This window comes from Felis catus, chromosome F2, assembly GCF_018350175.1.
Source record: "Felis catus isolate Fca126 chromosome F2, F.catus_Fca126_mat1.0, whole genome shotgun sequence".
Classification (NCBI taxonomy): domain Eukaryota; kingdom Metazoa; phylum Chordata; class Mammalia; order Carnivora; family Felidae; genus Felis; species Felis catus.
The window spans coordinates 3,473,154-3,488,167 of NC_058385.1; the positions used below are offsets into that span (position 1 = coordinate 3,473,154).

At 38.4% G+C, this 15,014-nt stretch overlaps 1 protein-coding gene across 2 annotated transcripts in view; it reads left to right on the top strand.

Moving 5' to 3' along the window:
* Positions 1-15,014, top strand: part of SNTG1 (syntrophin gamma 1) — an 888,982-nt gene that overhangs the window by 556,460 nt on the left and 317,508 nt on the right. For both annotated transcript variants that reach the window (XM_019822638.2, XM_019822636.3), the window contains exon 5: positions 7,452-7,586. In XM_019822638.2, the coding sequence (XP_019678197.1) occupies positions 7,452-7,586 (135 nt within the window). The remainder of the gene's footprint in view (positions 1-7,451; positions 7,587-15,014) is intronic.

Below are 15,014 nucleotides of genomic sequence, written 5' to 3' on the forward strand. Positions count from 1 at the left end.
CATTGCATGTCCAGGGTCTGATCTGTTTCTGCAAGACTAAAAAGCCAAAGAGTGCCTGGGGAGGACCCGGACTTTCACTCTTCCTTAAGAAGAAGACTGGAGCATATTTGATTTGATTAAATTGCCCTTCTCCATAAACTCTGCGCTCGCTGCATGATTTCAGGTAGTAGGAGTATTGGAAGGAATTCTTTTCACATAAATGGTTATAAATTAGAAGACATCTGAAGTCCCTTTCAGCACTAAAATCCTATGATTTTATGATTCCAGTATTATTTAAGTATTTCAATATTATTCGAGTATTAGTACATGGCAATTCAGATTCTCTGTAGAGAAGCAGCTCGGTGTGAGTTAAAGTGACACATTGCTCTTTCAAGGGTATTAAAGGCCATTCAAGTGTGTGGTCAATGGTGCATGGAGTTAGGCCCCAGGGGATGTAACTGTTCTATTTTAGGAAAAAACACTGTGAGATGTCACTTGTTAAGTTTCTTGCAAAAATATCTTCTTTGAAAAACTATTTGTCACAGTTGGTTCAAAGTTTAGAACATAAGTAAGAAAATGAATAAATTGCTTTTATGTGTTTAATACCTAAGCTCTTTACTTTCCAAAGGATTTTCTTTATGCTAGTACATTTCAGATTACATTATAGTTATTTATTTACAAACCTCTCTTCGTGCGACACTAAAAATTATAACGTCAGAGTGTATAATTTATTCATCCTTTTAACCCAGTACCTATCAGTTCACGCTTTTAAAAAAGAACAATTAATGCTTTAGAAACTTAAGTTTAGAAGCATGAGTTTAAATCTGTGCCTGTTAAATACACAGTATCATACTCTTAGTTTTGGATATAATAAGTCTACCATTTCCATCACAGTTTTTGTTCTTATGTTTTGGGCAGTAGAGCACTCATTGAAATATTTGTGTGAATGAGATAAAAATGAAAGAAAAAACCATATGAGATTCATGTGGGAGAGACAGGATAGTGGCCAAGTACTGTCTGAACACATGGTTTACCTTGGATCTCAGAGGCTGAGTTAAGATGAACTTCTCAGACCTTTTTTTTTGTTTTTAAACAAAATTAGTTGATTCATTGGTTTGGAATATATATCAGGTTCCATTTAAGGGTCAGAGATTTATTTTACAATGATAATTGTATTCGCGGAAATACAGAACTATGGGATCCTCTAAACATGATCAAATCCCCCAGCCGATGAACCAAAGTCACTGAGTTTGCCTGAAATTTACAGTCTTAGAACATTCAAATGGACAGGAACCATAAAGACAATTTAGTTTAACACTCTCACTTTGAGAGGTTTTATGAAATTCTGAGTGCCATTTAATTAATTAGATAAAAGCAAAAGTGTAATGTAGAGCTTGGAATTCCTGAGTCTACGTTGGAGCCTTTTTCTAAATGATGTTGCTGGAAATGAGAACATAGTCAAAGGCATATTAAATAAAACTTGTTTTCTCTTGACTGTTAGTAAGCTATTAAAGATGAAAATCTGACCCTCATGTCCATCAGACAGATCTAGCTAGATTATAACCATGTACATACGGGGAAGTCTCTTCTTTGAAAAGAAACAGAACTATGTCCAGATAAGTTCCATTCAGGATATCTTAATTTTCTAACACAGATCCTTTGGTAAAAGAAAGGTCGATTTATTAAGAAGGTTCTCCTCTTAAAAAGAAACAGTCTATAAAATGCAAAAGTGAAGATAGAGAATAAATCCACAATTTATAGGAAAAGTCACATGTTATGGGCAGGCATAATTACTGATTTTCTACTTTCAAAAGTGTCATCAAAATAATGATGTGGTCAGGAAGCCAATATGCTATCTTTAGTCTAAGTGTTCCTCAGATTTCATTTCCACATCGATATCCCTTAAAATACAATCCACATCTCGGTGTTGACCATGAAAATACATATTTTTATAACATACATTTAATAATTCAATAATTTATTTACATATATAACTTAATTTAGTCCCTCAAGTAATAGAATAGAATTTGTGACTGTGATTCAATCAACACATCCTGAAAGAAATCCTATCGATGAAATACTGTACTAGCTCTACAAATTAATATTCCTTAATTATAAAAACAGTAATAACTTATTAAGATCTTCTCATGATAACAAAATATATGATGAAGTTAAATACTGTGATACAGAACAGAATGTTACTGAAGTCACTACGTGATGACATGATTCTGGTTAATTGTTAGGCGAATATATTTATTCAAAGAAAACCCAGAGTTCAGAAAAGGAAGCACCTGTCTTCAGATGGAGTAGTCTCGGAAAGCCTCAAGGCAAAGTGACTCTTGTACTAGTCGTTGACAAATGGAAGAGTGTAGCCATGGAGAAGGCCATGAATGGAAGTAATCCTAGAAAGCAGGACAAGTACAGTTGGAGGCAGATTGCATCCAATGGCCTTTCCTGCCATGTTGCTATAATACGGTAGAGTATAAGCAATTACACATCACTTAAAGCTATAAGTATACAGAACAAATTAAGTTATATTTGACAACCAAAATATGGAAGTACCAAGGACACTTGCAAAACTATGTGCAAGGCATGACATAGTCTCTGCCCAGTTCCTTGTGGTTTGTATTTTTTTATGTCTGATATTGCACATTTTATATTTTTATTTTTTAAACATTTATGTATGTATGTATTGAGAGACAGAGAGAGAGAATCCCAGACAGGTTCTATGCTGACAGCACAGAGCTCAACGTGGGGCTCAATCTCTTGGGAGGTTCTGACCCGAGTTGAAATCAAGAGTCGGCCACTTAACTGACTGAGCCACCCAGGAGCCCCACAAATTTTATATTTCAAGATTAAAGGAACATAGATTTTAAAGTTTCATGAAAACAACATGTTGTGTTCTTTTGATGTCTAGAACCCCAATTAAAGAGGCCTTAACTTTTAAGTGTCAAAGAAATTATAGTCCGTTTTTTAAAGTTCCAAGGTAGGAGGATTAAGCTCAAGATAAATTCTTCATAAGTTTAAAACGGAGTAAATCCATGTAAAGTCATAAACACATTTCATGGATTTACAGAGAGCAAGTCAATGACTAGATTTTTAAAAAGCATTGCCTGTTAAATAATTAAGAGGCATGGCCTTTTAATATTCCTCTAAGCGAACCAAGTGGATTTTGTAAAATCCCTCTGCAGTATTGGATCACCCACATCAGGCACAGGAAAACAACATTTGAATTTAATTCATTTTTTTTATGAATCATCCCTTTAACATTTCAAGTTTTCTGTATGTTTTACAATTTATGTAATATACTGTACACGTCTCTATAGAGCACCTACATTTCTTCCCTACACTGTCCACACAGTTTGAAGACCAATGATGGTGATGTTAATAAACAAACAGAAGATGAATGCAGTTCTTCAGTTTATACTAAAACGTGCAGCCAATAATTCTCTAGGAGATTTTTTTATTGTTCAGCCGTCTGGGTGCACAGATGTAAAGACCGTGGCTGGACTCTCTTAGGTTGTGCGGCTAGAGCAGTCGCTCTCACGGTTCTTGTTCCCGTTGTTTTTTATTTGTTTGTTTAAATTTTTAAAAAATGTTTACTTATTTTTGACAGAGAGAGAGAGAGAGAGAGAGAGAGAGAGAGCGAGCATGAGGGGGGACGGGCAGAGAGCGAGGGAAACACAGAATCCAAAGTGGGCTCCAGGCTCCGAGCTGTCATCGCAGAGCCCAATGCAGGGCTTGAACTCACAAACCATGAATTCGTGACCTGAGCCGAAGTCAGATACTCAACCGACTGAGCCACCCAGGTGCCCCTCCTGGTTGCCATTCTTATTGGAAGCAATCCATGGGGGATGAGACCGTTTAGATCAAGCCTCTCCCAGTATCAGACAGTGTCCTATGTGTCCCCCATAGCTCGTCTTTGATGGGACAATCCGCAGGTCAGCATGGCCTCACTCGCTTTAACCCCCCCTCCCCCACAGTGGTCATTGCTTTGATACAGGAGGAACAGCTGCTTCAAGATGATGTCCTTCTTTGCATTCCCCTAGGAAATTCTTGGTGACCCTCTAGTCACCAAGAGCACTTTTGGTACCGCCTGTTGAGAGACACTGATGGCCATGTCATTGCATACAGGAGGATCGGGGGAGGCATCCCTCAACTAATCCGTGCATGAGGGAAGCCAGAGCAAGTAGCTAAGACCGCCGCATCTGGAGCCCAGCAGTCTGGGTTCAAATCCTGCCTTCCACTCACCTCTGCTGCTCTGCTCTTTTCCTGTCTATGAAACAACTTGCCCTGGGTTGTCAGGAGGATCAGATGAAATAATATTTCTGGGCACACAGTAGCGCTATGCAAGTGACTAGTAAACAATGAAAAGCCACACGGCCACATTTCACTAGAGATGATACCGGCCCAGCGGAGCTGCTCTGAATCAGAAGGGTACCCAGTTTTTAATCCACTGTCGCAGCTCTGCTTCTAATGCAGTTGTTGACCCAGCGCCAACATTTTCTGCTCCAGCTCTATACTTGTGTCAACAAAAACCGTGCTGTAACTTTCCCAGTTCCTCTCCGCCTCCTGCTCTGCCATAAGAAATGTATTTATAAAACATAAATCCCTGTTCAGCTTTCTCTGGGGCGTCTCCGACACCTTTAACCACCCGGGACATCACGCCAGGGCCTTGACCTTCCTCCTCTACACCTGGCACCTCTCCTCCCTCTGCCTCTGTCGGCTCGTTGCAGACTTAGCATCGGGGATGCGTGTTCGTGCTTCTCTCTTCTTCTGGCATCATGTCGGCTCTCCAGTCTCACACTTTCATCTCTTTACTCTTTCTTCCTTCTTGAATCAAATAGCTGTCGCCTCCTCTAATTATTATTTTCTCATTTTTTAAGACAAACTGTACGTTTTTCTAGAGTCAAAGGTGTCTTTAACACCTCCCTCCCTCGAGAATACTCAATTCTTCTCCATGTTGCTCCCATATCAGATATCACAGTGCATTTTGTGGACATATGCATATTTTTGCAAGTAAGAATACTCTGAGGTCAGAGACTATTGTCTGATTCACGTCTGACTCACTCTTACAACATTTTTTTTGGCCAAAAACACTATTTGCAAAATTTGAAGTATTTGCAAAATGGATGTATGTATGGGATTTTAAATGTACTTGCATGCACACAGCTGAGTTTTTATAATCAGATATATGTATCATCTCTTACCCCTAGAGACTATATTTTAAGTTGAATTTGTTGTTAGCTTTGTGAGTCCCTTTTTTCTATTTTCTCCAAACAGCTATTTATTGGGGTGCATGTGTGTGTGTGTGTGTGTGTGTGTGTGTGTGTGTGTGTGTGTGTGTTTAGTGTGTGTGTGTGTGTATTCATTCTAACAAAATCCGCTTCGTTCTTTGTTTTCTTTAATTCTGTCTTCCCAGGACCCAAATCTGAGCTCAAAGTCTGTATTTTGTTTTGCAGACAACTATCTAATAATGAGGGGGCATTTTATACATTATTTGAGTGAATGGAGCTCTGACCACATCAGACGTAATGACAGAAGTCTCATAGCTGTGTTTTTGTCCCTCAAACTTTCCCTGGATGATCTTTGATATCTCTTTGATGTGTAACAATAATGTATTGATGGGCTCTCAGGGAAAACCCCTTTTTTCATCCTCACATCGAGACAGCATTATTTGTGATTGCCAGCCATTCCATTACACTTCGGGGAGAAAATTGGCCCGAATGTACTGTACATTAAAAAATCAGCAAATGTGCTCAATTATGTTCACTTGGCTTTGATATTATTTTATATCTTCCTCTTCCCCATGCCATCTCAGAGTGGTGCCCAGCCAAGATCACATTGTAAGCATGAAAGACTTTTCTCTGTGAAAAATGTAGAAAATTATGTTCTATATTAAGGAAAATAGAATTTGCTTTTGCTGAAATATTTTTGTCCTCGAGACACAGCCACTTGAGTTATGCTCTAGAATAGACTAATCGACACAATTTACTGAGTGTCTGCAGTGCACCAGTCCCATAAAGGAGGAAAGCACACCATCCTTGGTCCCGGAAGAAGCTTGTTTTTCCCTAAAAGACATCATAACCCTTACAGAATAATATATGGGGTGTAATGGCATGTATTAGCACATGGAATAAAGCAGTTTGCAGAAAGAATTGTTTTTAGAGGCCGCGGTATCTAAGTATATTCTCATTTACATTATGGAACATTCTTTTAAAGAAACATACTCCTGGAGACCCACATGTGAATTTGTATTCCAAGAGAAAGCCTGGCATTATTGCCCGGGATTTTGTGCTCATTAAATACTAAGGGTAAATATGTATTTCTGTGTACTTATCCATTTATCCAAATTAAGAATGGCTCAATACTTATGAAATGAAAATGTAATTGCCAAGGTAGCCATTGTTCCTGTTGACTTTTGGTGCAGAATAGCAGCCAGGGATGATTTTCTGTCTCAGAGGAATTTCCGTTTGTATTTCTGATGAATAGGAACCTTCAGTGCTCTTGCTAGGGAGCATATTTCTGTGGATCTGGGTGAGTGTTATACCCTGATCTGCTTCAGGAGACACGGGCTTCGTGGGCTTCTTCCACAATCACTGAGGTCCTGGCGTAAAGCTACACAGTGCAAATTCCGCCACCTTCACGGGCTGTTTTGACAATTCCCCGAAATATCTGAAACAAATCAGTGGACTGGGAACCGTACATCTTGAGTCTGAAGTCAGGCGGTTTTTAATTAACTGCATTCATGTAGACAGTTCTCCTCACACCTGTATCCTCATTTCTTTAGCTGGGCTGTGTATGTGTGCATGCATGAGTGTTTGTGAGTGGGTGTGTACGTGTGTCCAAGTATGTGTGTCTGTGTGCTTGGTGACTAGGAATGATGAAATCGTGGAGGTTCCAAGAGATGTTAAGTACGTAGAGTTTCAGATTTAAAATTCCACCACAGAGACAGAACGTAGGCTGGTGGTTGCCTAGGGCTAGGGCGAGGGGTGGGGCGATGGACGTAACAGGTTTCCCTTTGGAGGGATGAAAATGTTCTAAAATTGATTATAATGATGTCTGCACGACTTTGAATGCACTAAAAAACACTGACTTGTACATCCTAAAGGGTTGAATTATATAGGAGGTGACGTGTATCTCAATAAATCTGTTACCAAAATGTTGTACTTAGATTATAAGTCTTAAACAAAATTCATCATTTTTCAGATATGGTGTATAAACTATCCTCCTCCCTGGCCTCATCTGATGTGGATTTTCTGACATAGCCTCCATTACCTGAGGTCACCTCACATGAAATGGTTAACCTTGCCTGCACCTGTATTAAGTATCAAATTCCAGATTCATCAGTGCGCATTTTCCTTAGGTCTCAAATGCTATTCATCGTGTTTTGCTGTGAATCGGCCATAAAATTATATTCTATAAACTGAGTGTAATTTATTTTCTCTGTTTTGTTCTCTCCCTGCCTGAAGACAAAGACAGGGATTTGTTTGCTGCAGGATGGTAATCAGGAGCCTTTCAAAGTCCGGCTGCACCTAGCTAAAGATATTTTGATGATCCAGGAGCAAGATGTGATATGTGTGTCTGGTGAACCTTTCTATTCTGGTGTAAGTAGCTCTTCCTTCTGTTGAAGTTTGTTGTTTTTTTCTTTTTTTTTTAATTTGTTCTGTTAACAAAAATGTTTATTCACAGAAAATTCATAATATATTTTCTTTTACTCTCCGAGCCTAGTCAGTCGTCTTTGGTGTCAGCTTTGTTCACATTATTAAGTAAGCACTGTCCTTTTCCAAGTACCAAACCCAGGTCCACAGCCACACATTAGGGCCCATCCCTACACACGAAGGCACCTCGCGGACTCCTGGCTGTGGTTATGGGGCTGCGGTGACACTTCTATCATCTGACCTTGAGCAGGTGCATTCCAGCTTTTTACACAGAGTACTGTCTGACAACAGTGCAGGGCAGTTTTTCCTACCGTGATCTTACATCATTGCCTACCCTGACGGATGCATCACATTGAACTTTGCAGGTGGTGCCAACGTGGAGCCCAATTCTTCGCACCTGGGAAGTGTGAGGCTTTAGGTGACAGTCACTGGACTCAATGTGAACGCTTTTCCCCAGGGGAAAGTGCATGAATGATTCCATGGACCTCCCTGATAGAATTATGCCTAAGTGTCATAGCAAGGTCTCTCTGATGCCCCGACTGGTTGGCATATTACCTCGCCGCTAATCCAGCCTCAGAAAGGGCCATAAATCATCACTCGAGACTCATTGGTCTGCTCAGTAACACTGAAGTACAGCTGTGGAAGACATCCTTAGGTGAAATTAGATTATACTTGACAAAACAACTTTGTCACTAAAGAGGACAACTTTCAGAGTTTATCACTTATTGTGTAATAACATTAAAGACATTATTTTAACAGTGTTGCCATATGTGATCTCAGAAGAAAATTATAGAAAACAACAAACATTCGGCTTCCTGGATTCCCCAGACATCTATAGCTATTTAGCACAAAGATTTAATTTGTAGCTTATTAACAGACTTACCTCAGAGTGTTTTGTTGGTGACGAATAATGCTGAACTTGAGTTTCCACCTCGCTTGTCACCAACATCCTATGGGAGTCACACCAGGTCCTAAATCAATAGGCCTTTGCTAACTAAAGATAATGGGCATTTTGCAGACTGTTAACTATTCTTTTGTCACAGACCATTTAAATCATCCTGAATCATGGGTCTGGCTGTCAAAGCTGATTAAATTGTTCCCACAGGGTGCCCTTTCTTCCTTTTAGTTAATTAAACAATAGCAGTCAATAGTCAATTCCTTCCTCCCTTCCTCCCTCCCTCCCTCCCTCCCTCCCTTCCTTCCTTGCTTCCTTCCTTCCTTCCTTCCTTCCTTCCTTCCTCCCCCACTCTATTCCCTCTCCTCCTCCCCTCTCTCTTTCTCTGTCTCTTTTCAGTGAAGCAATACAACTCCTATAAGTCTTTGGAATGAATATATTACACAAGTCCTAGAACAATAAAATGCTGTCATTTGTAAAATCCGGACTATCAACATGGAGATAATATTATTGATTTTAAGCTATGCAATCAAAATTGCTAATATACGTAAACCTAATCTCTCTTTTGAAAAGAAAGTTAGGAAGAACTGATAGAATCAAGGAGAAACATTCTGTGATAATGTCAACACATGCAAAAACAAATTGACACAATTTGGCAGTCATTTATAAGAAACACTTTCAGCAAAGTCTGGATAGGATGGAACTCCCTTAAGCCAATAATCTCCTAATGAACACTTCTTACTAACTTTATCATCCACATTAAAGAACTCTCTGAGGTTGTAAGCAAGGCACAGATCATCACTTGCCACATTTTTTCTCAATATTGTTTTGGTTGTACAGTAAGTCAGGAAATGGATATAAATGGCATAACAGTTGAAAAAGGAGATAAAACAAGTTTATTTTAGATGCCATGATGGTGTGTGTAGAAAACTCTAAGAAATCTACAAAAAATAGAATGACATACAAATTCATCAAGGTTGCTGAAAATAAGGACGATGTCCAAAGTTAGTCATATTTCCATAATTTGCAGCACAAAAATAAAAATGGAATCTACAATACATCAAAGGGATGAGAAATTTAGCAAAATATGTACAAAGCTTTTACCTTGAAAACTACAATACTGTGATAAATGAAATGAAGATACACAAGCCAATGGAGAAATGTAACTTGATTGTGAGTTAACGACCAAATATTGTTAAGTTGTCACATCTTCCTAAACACTCATTATCAATCAAAATCCCCAAAATGTTTTTGTAGACCACGACAGGCTATTGCTAGGATTTACATGGAAATACAACGACTCCAGTATAGCCCAAACAATCTTGAATAAGGAGAGCAAAGTTGGAGTGTTTATACTTCCCACTTTCAGAACTTACTATAAGATTGCAATAATGAATGCAATGTGAGATTGTCACAAGTACAGGTACATGAATCAATGGAACATTATAGAGTCCGGAAACAGACCCATGCTTATATGGCCAATTGCTTTTTTTTTTTTTTTTTACTGTAGTAAACTATGCATAACATAAAAGTTATCACTTTAACCATTTTTAAGGGTACAGTTCAGTGGCACTGAGCATATTCACATTGATGTGAACCTATCACTACTATCCGTATCGAGAATTTTCATCATCTCATACTAAAACTCTGGGTCCGTTAAGTATTTCCCAGACCCTCTCCCTTCAGCCCCTGGTAACCTCTATACTACTTCCTGTTTCTATGTATTGACTAATATAAGTGGAATCACACAATATTCAGCCATTTGTGTCTGGTTTATTTCATTCGGTATACCATCTTTAAAGTTCATCCATGCTGTAGCAAATGTCAGAATTTCCTTCCTTTATAAGACTGTGTAATATTCTGTTGCATGGATATCGCGTCTTTTGTTGATCTTGTTTATCCATCCACCCAACAGTGTATATTTGGGTTGCTTTCGCCTTTTGGCCTTTGTGAATAATGCTAATATGAACATGGGAACACAAGTATCTGAGTCCCTGTTTGTAATTCTTTTGGATACATTCCCGGAAGTGGAATTGCTGCATGAAATGGTAATTCTGTAGCAATTTTTTGTTCAATCTCTTAGCAGATATGTAATTTGCAAATACTCTCTCCCCACCTGTGGCTGCTTGCCTTTTACTCTGTTGTTTCCTTTGATGCGGAGTTTTTGATTTTGATGAAGTTCAGTTTATCTCTCTGGACTTTTGGTGTTATAGCTAAGCAATCATTGCCACATTGTTATTTTGAATTAATTTTTGTATATGATTTTGGTTAAGGGCCCAAGTTCATTCTTTTGCAGGTGAGTATCCAGTTTTCCTACACTGTTACATCCTGGTACCCTTGTCAACAGTTATGTGACCTTGTATGTGTGGGTTGATTTCTGGACTCTCTATTCTGTAGCATTGGTCTATCCCTCTGTTTGCGTGTGAGTACAATACTGTTTTGATTACCTTAGTTTTGCGGTAAATGTTGAAATCAGGAAGTGTGTACCATCCAGCTTTGTTCTTTCGCAAGAATGTTTTGGCTACATGAGAGTTCCTTGAGAGTCTATGTAAATTTTAGGATGGATTTTTATATTTCCATGAAAATTGACGTGGGGATTTTAATGAGCATAGCACTGAAGGAGTCGCCAGCTTTGGATAATAATGACATTTTAACAGTATTGAGCCTTCTAAACCAATGAACACAGGATGTCTTTTCATGTATTTACATCTTTATTTTCTTTCAGTAAAATGGGTTGTGGTTTTTAGTGCATATCTGTCACCTTGGTGAGTTAATTCACCTATTTTATTATTTTTGATGCTATTATAAATGGAGCTGCTTTCTTAATTTTCTTTTCATTGTTGAACTGATTTGTGTGCGTTCACTTTGTATCCTGCTACTCTGCTGATTTTTTCTTTAGTTCTAATGGGTGTGTGTGTGTGTGTGTGTGTGTGTGTGTGTAATAGAAGGAAAAGTGAAAGTTCACAAATTTGTGGAAATTAAGAAATTTTTAAGCACCCAATGAGAAAAGGAGAAATCACAAAGGAAAATACAACATACATAAAGACAAGTGAAAATGAAAAGCACGACATATCAAACTTTGAGCTGCAGTGGAAACTGCCAAGAAGGGAAACTTTAGCTGCAAAGTGTAGGTTTTCTGCATAGAAGATCATGTCATCTGTGAGCAGAGGTAATTTTAATTTTCTTTCCAATTTGTATATCCTTTATATATTTTTCTTGTTTCATTTCTTTGGCTAAGACCTGTAGTGCTACATTTCACAGAGATGCTGAAAGTAGGCACCTTGGCCTTGCTTTTGCTCTTGGAGACGACGTTCTAAGTCCTTCACCTCTGAGTCCAGTCTTACCTGTAGGTTTTTCATATATGCCTTTATTCTATTGAGGTAGTTTTCTTCTATTCTTAGTTTTTTGAGTGTTGAAAGGGTGTTGAATTTGTCAGATATTTTTTTTCTGCATCAATTGATGTCATTGTGTCTGTGTGTGTCCTTCATTCTGTGAATATGGTATATTACAATGGCTGAATTTCACGTGTTGGATCGTTCTTGCATTCCAAAAATAAATCCCACTTTGTCATGATCTATAATATTTTTAATATGTTGCTGAATTCAGTTTGCTAGTATTTTGTTGAGGATTTCGCATCGATGCTCATAAGGGTCTGTAGCTTTCTTTTCTTGTAGTCTTTCTGGTTTTGGTACCAAGGTAATGCTGGCCTCAAAAGAGGAGTTAGGGTGTTTTCCCTCCTCTTTAATTTTTTTTTAACAGTTTGAGAAGAACTGGTATTGTTTCTCCTTTAAATGTTTGGTAGAATTGACTAGTGAAATTATCAGGTCCAAGCCTATGTGGGTAGGTTTTTGATTGCTGATTTAATCTCTTTATTAGTACTATGTCTATTCAATTTTTCTATTCATGATTCAGGCTGAGTGGGTTTTGTGTTTTTAAGAATTTGTTTATTTCATCAAGCTATCTGGTTAATTCTTAGTTCTCTTTTTGATTTTTTTAAAAATTTCTATTAGTTGGTAGTAATGTCCTCACCTTTAGTTCCGATTTTAGTCATTATTTTCGTCTATAATATTCTTTTTTTCTTAGCCAATGTAGGTAAACATTTATGATTTTGTTAATCTTTTCAAAGTACAAACTTCTTATTTCATTGATTTTCTGTATTATTTTTCTATTCTTTGTTTTATGTATCTCTGATGTAATCATTATTTTCTTCCTTCTGTTTTTTTTTTTTTTTTAATCTTCTTAAATGGTTAAGTGGTTAAGTTGTTGGTTAGAGATTTCTCTTTTTATGTTAACTTTTACAGTAGAGGTTCCCTTCCTGGCACTGCTTTTTTTGCAGCTCAAAGTTTTGCTAGGTTGTATTTTCATTTTCTTTCATCTGTAAGTATGTTCTATTTCCCCTTGTGATTTCTCCTTTTCCCATCGGGTGCTTGAAAATGTCTTAAGTTCCACAAATTCGTGAACTTTCCCTTTTCCTTCGGTTACTGATTTCTAACTTCATCCTGTTATGGTCAGAGAAGATGGTTTACATGCTCTATGCCTTCTAAAATCTACTGAGACTTAATTTGTGTGTGGCCTGACACATGCCGTGCCTGGAGAGGGTGCCACGTTCCCTTGTGAAGACTGCCAGCCTTCGAAAGGACTGTATCGTCCTGTTGGTACGCCTTGAGATTTGTCGTTGTTGCTGAAAACTGGACATTTGTCTCTTACAGTGTGGTCACTCTGGAACTAAAATTCTTCCCTTTCCCAGGGTTTGCTGCTTTTGTGTGTTTCCTAGTCTTTAATTTCTGTAGGCCATCTCTAGGCCAGGGATTAGCCTAAAGTGTCTTCTCAGCTCTTGCCTGAGCCTGTGTCTTTCCCTGGACGTGCTCCGCGACTTTGTAAATGTCCCCATATGTGAATGCACAGTTTCTTTTGAGTATCCTACTTCTTATGTGTCTGGCTCCCAAAAGAGCAAACAGAGAGAAAGGAAGGGGAAGGAAGGCCCTGGCTCTTTGAATCTCCAAGAAGTTGCTGGAGCCAGTGGGGATTACAACAGAGGCAGCTTGCCTGTGTCTCTCTGCAGCTGTGCTAGCAAAGGAGAAATCAGTGGGGCACCTGGGTGGCTCAGCTGTAAACTTCAGACCCTTGATTTCGGCTCAGGTCACTGCACCCAGTTCAGCTGCGTGAGATTCTCTCCCTCTCTGCTTTGCTCCTCTCTCTCTCTCTCTCTCTCTCTCTCTCTCTCTCTCTCTCTCTCTCTCTCTCTCTCTCTCTCTCTCTCTCTCTCTCCCTCTCATGCTCTCTCTCAAAATAAAGAAATAAACTTAAAAAAAAGTAGAAGTCCGTGATCAGAGCTTGGATCCACGATATTTGGAGTAGAGTTTCGACTGCCTACTCTGTTTCCCACGAGCCAGGTGTCAGCTGCTTCAGGAACAGGTACGCAGCTGTCTGTCATTGGGCAGGGGCGGGTGGGGGGAGAGGAGTGGGTATTTGCTACTGTTCCGAGAGCTGAAGTTGACCTAAATTAGCCATGACTTACCATTCAGAACTTCTGCTGAAAGTTACAGTCCTCGCCGTAGACTCCAGAATTCAAAAATAATTATACCAGGCAGATTCTCCCAGTGCAATTGTAGATGGGAAAGAAGGATTCTTGGTGCTTTCTATTTCCCATTCTTTTTTTTTTTTAATGTTTATGCATTTATTTTTGAGAGAGAGAGCCTGTTCGCATGAGCTGGGGAGGAGAAGAGAGAGAGAATCTCAAAAAGGCTCTGCACTGTCAGTGTGGAGCCCAGTGAGGGGCTGGAACTTATGAACCGTGAGATCATGACCAGAGCCAAAATCAAGTGGGAAGCTCAACCCACTGAGCCACCCAGGCGTCCCTCCCCCATCTTCTTTAATGACACTGGTCACTTGTCATATCAGTTCAAAGGGGAGTGAAAATCTTTTCAATAAATATGCTGGAATAGTTCAATAAATAAATGGAAAAATAAGATTACAATGAATTATGAATATTTTTAGATTGATTTTACTGTATGTGAAATGTAAAACCAAAACAAATAAGTTTCTGGAAAAAAAACCATCGGAAAATATTTTTGATTTCAAGTGTAGACAACGATTTTTTAGGACAAAACAATTCTAATACAATAAAAAATGGTAATGTGTACTCTATCAATATTTTAAAAATTTAATCTTTAAAATACCTTTTTTAAGAAAATGAAAAAGCAAACCCCAGATTAGGAGAAAATGTGCCCTATTTGAGATAGGACTTGCGTCCAGAATATATAAAGAACTACCACAAATTGAAAAAAAAAAGGTACAAACAATCCAATTAAAGGAAAAAAATAATAACAACTGAGCCAAAGACCTCAAAATAAGATATTCAGCTTGCTTAGGAAAGCACAAAACGATGGTCCAAGTATTAGTCATCAAGGAACTGCAGATCAGATTAAAATACCATAATATACAAATTTACACTCATTACAATGACTTAAAAAAAGACT